The sequence below is a fragment of the Anarhichas minor genome, unplaced genomic scaffold (genome assembly GCF_050575085.1).
Source record: "Anarhichas minor isolate MPS153535 unplaced genomic scaffold, ASM5057508v1 ptg000025l, whole genome shotgun sequence".
In the NCBI taxonomy this organism is placed as follows: domain Eukaryota; kingdom Metazoa; phylum Chordata; class Actinopteri; order Perciformes; family Anarhichadidae; genus Anarhichas; species Anarhichas minor.
In genome coordinates, this window is record NW_027466471.1 from 5018483 (window position 1) to 5027676 (window position 9194).

Below are 9194 nucleotides of genomic sequence, written 5' to 3' on the forward strand. Positions count from 1 at the left end.
TGGCTGAGAGGTGGAGGACTGGTGCCAGCAGCTAAGATTACTTTACATGGATGCCTTACATGCTGCGAGACATGTCCAGACATATCTACCGTCTATTTACGCCGTGGATGTTTGTTTCATAGCACAAATAACGACGAGGATGCTGTTAATGGAAAGAAACAGCACATCCATAGGGATTAACCTTTGCTTTATAGGCTACTAGAAGCATATTCCCTTCCTTTTATTCTTAACCTCAGTGTTTTTGCTTAATTATCAATCAGACTGTGGTTCAAATATGACTCATGGGTTTTTAAAAATGGTTGATCTTTTTTTAGGAATATGAGCTTTCCCATATTGTTATGCTTCATCAAATGGTTTTAATGAGTTTAATTTATTATAAGGGTTCTTCCACCTGATTTTGTAACTGGTGTATGGATTTTAAGATATATATTCACAGTTTATGGAGTGATTCTAGGGCCATTATTAACTGTATTAAACATTCTACTGTTGGCCTACAACATATACAGGTAATTGTGTATTTAGGATTCAGGGCTTTATTGGAACATACTGTATTAGAGGTGGCAATATGGGTACAATCCTGTATCAGGGCTGTATCAGTGTTTGTTTTTGGCTCATCCAAATGAATTCAATATATTATCATATTGATGCAAAAATCGTATAAAAACCAATGCCCACAATCGCCTAATAAACCCAGATATATAAAAGGATTGATTAAATATAAAATATATTTTTAACAATTTTCATGGTAGATAAATGTATCTCATCTCACCGTATACGGCATATAATCACTTTGCTCAACCCTACAGTATACTGCATGTAGGTCTAAACATGTGATTTAGGTCCCCTTTGAATTAAACACATTCATAACAAGTTTCATGTTATTCATAAAGGAATAATACAGCAGAGTCAGAAGAAAGTATAAGGAAATTTTTTTTATTGTTTCACTCTTCATATCTGTACAAATACCATCAAACTTTGTATGTACATATGACATTTACATAAAAAATACAAAACTATATATTCATAACAGAATTTTGTATTTCTCTTGTGATGTTTGAAAATAAAAATGCATTTTGGAAAAAAACGGACAAAAACAAATAGAAACAAAGTGATGACGTCCGATATAGCGAAAGAGTACTGCAGTACGTTAGTCCTGTTTTAGCTCTGCGAGAGCAAATTGGAGCACATTGGCAAGAAGACAGCACACAAATGTTAATGGCACATTGTTTCCAAAATAATCAAGTATTGTCCAAAACTTACCTCTGCTCTAATGTGGTCAGACAAAATAAATGCTATTGAAAATAATGTCTTAAGTCATCGTCTCCATGTGGAAACAAATCTAAAGGGCTAAAACTAAGAAGTAATCAAAGAAATAAGAAAAGAAATACAAATGGCTCGTTTTTTTTTCTCTTCCATTTCCTCACTGCTGTGTTGCAACCTTTACAATGCTCTTTTTGCGAAAACCATTGAGATAATCCCTTTGGTCAGTTCTTATGAGTTGTAAACAAACCAGAAACACTTCTGCACATAAAATGATTGATATATTCCCAATAAATAAACACACAGCCTAAACATGCATTTACGTATGTGTGACATAAACATCTGTGATAGAGATTTGACAGGAACAAGCAGATTTTTTACAGCTTCAGGGAATGCAATTTACAGCTTGTAGAGGACTTATACTTACACGGTAACATGACAAATAAATAACACTGCTTCTCTTTGGACAAATATATTTCTTCATGATTAAAAAAAGAGAAAGGAAAGTAAAAAGGGACAACAACAAATAGGGGGAAATGAGTGGTAACACAATATATCATGGTAGATAGTAAGCCTGACATTGTAAATGTATAAATTATAAAACACACACAAAGTATAAATAAACATCTAGCAGACTGAACTATATGTATACTTCCTTTTTCTTTAAAAAATAAATAAGCATACACATAATGTACAGTATGGACATGATTCCTTGCCCTAGGACTGTTCCCCTAGTGACGGGGGCCTATCCATCCGGTATAGAAGATATATGGACATAGGCCATGTAGTCTGAGTCCTCATCATCCTCATCCTCCTCCTGGTCTTCTGTAATGGCTATATGGGAGAATATATGGTAGCTGTTGTATGAATATGGACCACGACAGCGCAGAATATCACTGAATGTTATTTTGTTTTCTATCACAGCAAAGCCATTGGCATACAGCTTCCCTTTTGTTTCTTTATATATGTGTGTGTGTATATGTTTGTGTTTTTCTCTCTCTGTGTGTGAGGAAGGGTCTCTGTGTGACTAGGCATCAACAAATACTGTGGCATCCTCAATCATAAAGCTTCCACTTATATGATGTAGCAAGGCAGGGCTGCAACAAGAGAAGAAATTGGGGCGATGGAAAAGAAGGGTGCAAGGGAGGCTTTGGAGGGGAGGGGGGGTTTAGGGAGTCATAAGGTGGGTTTCGGGGGCACCGGATGGGTTCCAGTGGCTCGGGTCTCTTTTGGGCATGATTCCCTGAAAGCAGACACACACACATGACACAAAAGAAAAAGGTGCTCTTGTGTTCTTGTATTTGCTAGTTTTTCTTTGCTCCGATGGTTATTTTCTGGCTCAAATGTACAGGGAGGGAGGACTCTGTGTCACAGCCTGGCCTTAGCAAGCAGGTCAGAGATCCGCAACACAGTTCTGAGGTATTTTCTTTTCTTTTTACAGAAGAGATTTACATCGTACACAAAAAAAAAGTAGGAAAAAAAAGCACAAAAGCGAGAGCAAATGACAATACGAAAAAAAGAAGAAAAAAAACAGGCAGTCCCTCATCAATCCAAATAGATTTGTCATTTCTGGTACATGTTCTGGTAGACAACAATACATTCACTGGAAACAGCACGCACAATAAAAAGTTAGCAGGTGAGTGTCTTTTTCTAATGATGAGATGAGAAGCAGAGCGTGGTTCTACGAGCTTATCCTGTAAAAGCATTACATTTATATTTAGCTCATGAGGTGATCATAAAGTTGGTCCCTTGGATTCCGTTGCATACCTTAGGCACATCACATTAAGGTACTCAGTCGGGGAGAGAGAGAGAGAGAGAGAGGAAACTAACAAGGGGACACTCTTCTACACAGCAACTCGGAATGTAAAATGTCCATGCTCCCTTGAGGCTATTGTTTGATTTCTGATGGTTTGGCCCCCAGAACGGCTCTGGTTCTACGGTCGACTTAAGTTCAAATCCTTCGTCTTCGTCGCTAACATGGCACCAATGTTACAATCACCTTATGCACATCGTATGAGTATATTCAAAAGTGGTCTGTTCTTACTGACATGTTGGCAGTGTGGTGAATGTCACAAGAGGCAGTGCATTTTGAATTGATTGATTACAGCCGAAAGCAACAAAAAGGAAAAAAATGATAATAATGATACAAAAACACAAATACACCATTACCCATGAGATTAGCAAATGCAACCATGGAATTTACAAGCTGTAAAGATATGACCACTATCATAAAAATGAATAAAAAATGATATTTAAAAGTGCATGAGATTGCAGGTTGGCCTACTATCTCATGCACTTTTAAATATCAGGATTGTTCCACTGCAAACAAAATCAGTCTCCTTTATTATTTGCGTTGATGGAGTTAGCTTTTCCCAAGACTCTTAGTCTTGAGTCTGCCGATATATAGTTATGCTTTTTTCATTTACTTCTCTGTTGTTTTGTTTTGCAGAAGAATTGGAAAAAAAGAAGTAAAATCTAAAAAAACAACAACAAGAACACAAGAACAAAAGCTAGCGACAAAGACAACGTCATGCAAGTTCTTCTCTTCTCAAGTCCTTTTCTGCTTGCTTAAGCTGTGCTTGGTGAGGCTGGGGTGGGATTTTTGGGGGGGAAAGTTTGGAGGAGTGGGAGGGGTGGGAGGGGGGTGGGTAGGGGCACTCTCAGTGGAGGTTTGTTTTGATGGGGAAGCAACATGGAATATTGTCTTTTTGCTTGGAGGGAGGAGGGCGGGTTTTTTTTTTTCGTGTGTTCATTTTCTTTCATATTTTTTTTGCTTTTGTTATCTACTTACAGTTGCAAGATCCCGAGTGCTTGACCTCCAGCAGCACCCCCATAGAGCAAGCGGCCTGCTTCATGGCACACTCGCTGGGATAAGTGGTGTTGTCGCTGGCGCACACTGCCTCGTCCGTCCTGCTCTCCGGACAGGTCTCGTCGCACAGCGAGCAGCGTCCCCGGCTCATCCGAGCGTCCCACAGACACTTCTTGCCCACGCTACACTGGATGTCCTCACACGACTTGGCCTCTAGAGCGAGAGAGACAGAGACAGGGAGAGAGAGAGCGAGAGAGAGAGAGAGAGAGAGAGAGAGAGAGAGGAAGGGGGAAATCTTTGATTAGATGGATTATCATGAAAGCAGGATCAGATGACAGCTGAGTTTTTTTGGACAGCTAAACTCGGAATAAAAAACAAATCATGGTGTTGGGGGGGGGGGGGGGGGGGGGCATAAAGTTATGATTTAGTTTGCATTCAAGGCTGCTTTCTGGATAAGAATCCATCTGACTCAAATATTAACTTGAAGCATGTCTTCATGGCCCCCAGCACTTCCCTGTTTTGCTCTCCCTTTCTCCCTCCCCCCTCTACTTCCCTCTCTCCCATATGGGATAGTGCTGCCAACATCAGGAAATAATAAGATGTCTATCATTTCTTGAGCAAACACAAGCAACTACCAAACACTCTCACTCTCTCTCTCTCTCACTCTCTCTCTCACTCTCACTCTCTCTCTCTCTCTCTCTCTCTAAGACCCCCCTCCTCAGTGGAATGTTGGCACACACAAAAAAAAAACGAAAAACAACGTTCAAAGTCAGTGGCTGGAGGCGCGCTCCCGAACGCCTCGCACTCTCGCGTTCCCATGTTGCGGACTTACTGATGCATTTCCCCTCGTACGCCACTCCGATGGATCTGCCGAGGAGACAGGTAGCTCGTCTCAGGTGACACGCGCTGGCGTAGACGATCCCGTCGTTTCCGCACAGGTACTGCTCGGGTGATGTCACCTCAGGGCAAATCCGATTACACGTCACGCAGTACGCGTTGTTCGTCTGGTCCACGACGCACGTGGAGCTGCCGGGGCACAAGACGTCGCGGCACGTTTCTGTCCAGACAAAAAAAAAAGAAGTTTAGACGTGACACAAAGTATAAAAAGTGCTGAGAGATTGCACATAACATGTACTTACTCTTGCACTTTCCCTGGTACTGCACGTCCAGGTCGGGGTGGCCTTTGCATTTCGCTTTGAGCAGTGCGCATTCATCTTTGTAGGTCTTTCCGTCTGCGCCGCAGACCGGTCCTTTCCAGGTGATGTTGGTGCAGTCCGGTGCGCACACGCAGCGGGGCTTGCTCCTTCTGTTCATCTTGCACCTCTTCCCGGGTCCGCAGTCAACATTATCGCAGGTTTCTAAAAAAAAAAGAAAAAAGTCCGCGTTAGGTGACGCTGGGGAAGATTCATGGCTATGTGCGTAAAGATTACTCTGGCGCATAAAGTGCGGAATCATTTACGCACTTCGGAGCGCGTAAAGATCATCGCTTTTGGGATCTGTTTTACAAAAATGACTTGAGGGTGTTTATTATGAAGATAACGAAGGGAAATGAGTGCACCTCCACCTTTGCAAGGTATGCAATTTGGAGCTCCGCCATTGAAGATCATCCACCTAAAGAGCGTGCTGTTGGGGACGTCCTCTTCGGTCCAGGACGTCCCCAGTCTTCCGCTCCGACAGCACTCCTCCCTGCTCATCCCGGGCATGTAGAGCACCTGGCACCTCCCGTTCTTCCCCTGCTGCAGCCAGCAGTTCCCAGCTGTAAACAGAAAAAAAGAAGAAAGAAATAAAAACCCGAATGTCGCGCGTCTGAAACCGCCGACCCAGAACGACTAGACACACAAGCAGCCCGTATTATCCGAGACCCTCCCTCCCTCCCTTTCGCCCTCCCGGCTGTATTTTGTCGGATTTTTTTTTCTTCTTTTTTTTCTGCGAGACAGTTAACACTTGCCTTTCCCATCTGTGACAGACAGCCATTACAATGCAACCGCAAACCAAAAAAAAAAGTAAGAAGAATCTATGCTGGGGGGCGGGGGGGTTCCTTTATTCCTCGAGCCTCCTTGTTATCAGCGGACAGAAAGTGGAGCGTCTAGACAGCGTTAAATAGCAGCCAATCTCCTTCAGAAAACCACGGTTCTTAGAGCACACCGCCGTCTGCCTCCGAACAATATCCCAGACATGTACCAGACAACGCCTTGCTTATGAACAAACCAGTGTAAAGTTGATTTAAATATAAAAAAATGAAAAAACAGAATAGTTAACCCATTTCTTGTGGTGCAAAAATATCCTTTGATCCAGACAACAGCAGGATGTCTGAACCGACACGGGCACACACACACGCGCGCGCATGCCATGAAGTGTTCACGAGCTGGTCTGCTGCTTAAATCAAGGACAGATTTCTATCTATTTTAATTACAAGGTCCCGAACGAAATGCTATGGGTGCAAAAGTCTCCTCTTTTTTGTCCTAAAGATGTAAAACTGCACCCCCCCCCCCCCCCCCCCCCCCCCAAGACACACACAAAAAAATTGTTTTGGGTGGATTTGTGCGGCGGAAAATATTTATATCACGCCCTAAATAAAACTCACAGTGGATATTTCTGAAGTTTCTTACAGGGTTTGAAGACAACACCGTATCACTATATGCTCAGGTGGGTAGAGAGCTGGCGCTGCCACCGGCACGGCGTGGCGGCTTCCAAGTGTGTGCCGCGTAACTTGCCTATAGTCTCACTTTGAAGTGTCCCATATGGCACCTGTTTTATGGACGCTTTATACGCGCACGCACCGTCTGATGCAGAGAGAGTTTAATCAGCGAGGAGAGAGAAATAAATAATAAGGAAACTCACTTTGAAAAGTTTCTGGATTGCAGCAAGAACGCGTTTTTGTGCGTGTGGCTGACAGCACGTCGGAAGTTGTTGTTTTTTCCAAAACGGGAAAAAAAGAATAAAAGGAAATAGCAGAAGAGAGCTTACCTTGAACTTTTTGATGTTCCATGAGGTGACAAAGCCATATGAACAAGAGAAAAAAGCCCGGGTGAAGGTGGTGTTTCAGCATCCTGAACATGATGGAGAGAAGCGAAGTGAGCTACGTGTTTGACACAGGCAGCGCAAAAAAGTAATCTGCTTAAGGTGGCAGTGTTGAATAAGTGTCAGTCTGAGAATGCAGCCTCTCTTTTTAAATCTATAAGGGGTCTCGGGTTGACTGTCTCTGGTGGGCGGTCTCCTCTTCTGTTGGGGGTGGGGAGATTTTTCTTTTCTTTTTTTTCTTCTTCTTTTTTTTTCTTCACTAAAGTTCTTTCAATCCTCATCAGGTGACATCGTTATACGAGCAACTTTCTCTTTGCCACATTAATCGGAGGATATTAAAAGCGATTATATGGCTGAATATGTAGTAAAGATGCCGCACTTCGGAATTACGCGGCTTTTGCGGTGAAACAAAAGCGCAAACACGGCAGGTCGGACACACTGTGTCAGTTGATATGGATTTGTGTTTTGATGGAGAATACTATTATTAACGTTTCATTTTTAATTGTTTTGGTTTTTATCATCGCGATATATCAGTGCGACGCGGATAGCTCGCTTTTACGCACTTGCGCCTTTAAAGCTGTAATACATATTACAAAATATGAATATTAATGATAACAATGATAATAGTGATAATGAAGGTCATTTGTACTCATATATCAGGGGCTTTATTACTGTATGATCAAACGGGCCCACAGCCAACATGCCTATCCGGACATACTGTCAGTCCTTCAAATTAAGGGGCACTACTTGTCGGTAACTGATATTTCTTTTCCACCAACTGCAGACAAAAGTGTAAATCTTTTGATAAGAGTTGCCTTTTTGGTATACATCCGCGCCCCCAGACAATAATAGAAATCATAATAGTCCCGCAGCCGCGCGGCTAATATTAGAACAGACAGTTGTTTGGGTTTCTCTCCCGGGTCAAGCTTTTAAATATAATCAAACCTGTTTCCGAAGAGGCTTCAGACAGAAGAGCGGGGTGTTGCATTTCATTGACTGAAACACACACACGGGCGCGCACGCGAACGCGCCCACACACACACACACACACACACACACACAGCTCTCCACTCACTGACGCACAGGCTGAACTCCGTCAGAAGTCCTTGCGCGACCTCTTCAGCGGAACTCTGGTTACAGCTCTCCAGAGCAAAAGAGCAAAGTGTGAATCAGACACCAGGGAGTGCATTATCTGTCGGCCAGGAAGAAGACACTGCGTTCTCTTTTTTCCCCGGGCAAAATACCACTGATGTTGTTAATCCACAAAATATATGCAATGAAAACTCTGTAAGTGTAGCTGTACTGAAACAGATCATAAAGAAATGTCTTTCTCATATATTGTAAGTGTTGCATCCAACAAACTTGTATTCTTCTTGTTATAACTTTTCTTGCAATAACTTTATTTGTATTATTTGATTTTTATGTTACAAACGATTATTAACACAAACAGAAACAGGAAACAAAGGGGTTTTCCAATAAAATAAAAAACTACAGAAACACACAAAGTTTACATTGCAATCATATTTCCCCTGTTACATATTATTCAGTATATGACCCACCGTCTCTCATCTAACACTAAAGGGAGAAGGTTTGATTTGTGGTGATGCACTACTACAAGCACAACCAACAGGTCACATAAATACCCAGAAAATGAAACATTAATAATGTAGATTCTCTCCGGCACTTATGAGCTTCTTTTGATTATCTTATGGCAAATATTTGCACATTTGGCACCTCCACACATGCACTTTCTACTGCAGAACATGCTTATCAACATGCTTTCTGAAGACAGTAGATTTTACAGTGTTTTGACGCAATCAGTCAGTGAAAATGATCTGTCCCAGGGCACATGAATGCCACACTTGAGGTCTACTCTTTTTTATACTCTCTATTTCTAATCTCATCAAGCAGAGCGAACATGTGGTTATTTTTTATTACATGTTGCTCCATTCATCTCCCGTCGTGAACTAAGAATTGAAAACAATAGAAAGTCTGTCAAATTATTGAACATGAACATTCATGAGCAGACCGACAGCTGAGTGTTTAACCTTTGCAGTTTGCATGTTCGGGAATCATCACGCTGTTAAAACTGTCGCAGAAGCCA

General features: G+C 42.0%; 1 protein-coding gene across 1 annotated transcript; it reads right to left on the reverse strand.

The window, feature by feature from the left end:
* Window positions 1-3909: 3909 nt before the first annotated feature.
* Window positions 3910-7667, reverse strand: fsta (follistatin a). The gene is made up of 5 exons (XM_076099241.1): window positions 7037-7667; window positions 5628-5825; window positions 5209-5427; window positions 4902-5126; window positions 3910-4282 (listed from the first exon to the last, which is right to left on the reverse strand). Exons 1-5 carry the CDS (start codon window positions 7125-7127, stop codon window positions 4044-4046), a joined length of 972 nt encoding a protein of 323 aa, XP_075955356.1. The 5' UTR covers window positions 7128-7667; the 3' UTR covers window positions 3910-4043.
* Window positions 7668-9194: the final 1527 nt, after the last annotated feature.

Bases quoted from the DNA above. Each gene is read 5' to 3' on its own strand.
- fsta (XM_076099241.1), bottom strand. From the start codon at position 7,127: ATGTTCAGGATGCTGAAACACCACCTTCACCCGGGCTTTTTTCTCTTG. The intron at 5,428-5,627 runs GTGCACTCATTT...TTTTTTTTTTAG, and splicing joins CATACCTTGCAAAGGTGGAG to AAACCTGCGATAATGTTGAC. The intron at 4,283-4,901 runs GTAAGTCCGCAA...CTCTCGCTCTAG, and splicing joins GTACGAGGGGAAATGCATCA to AGGCCAAGTCGTGTGAGGAC.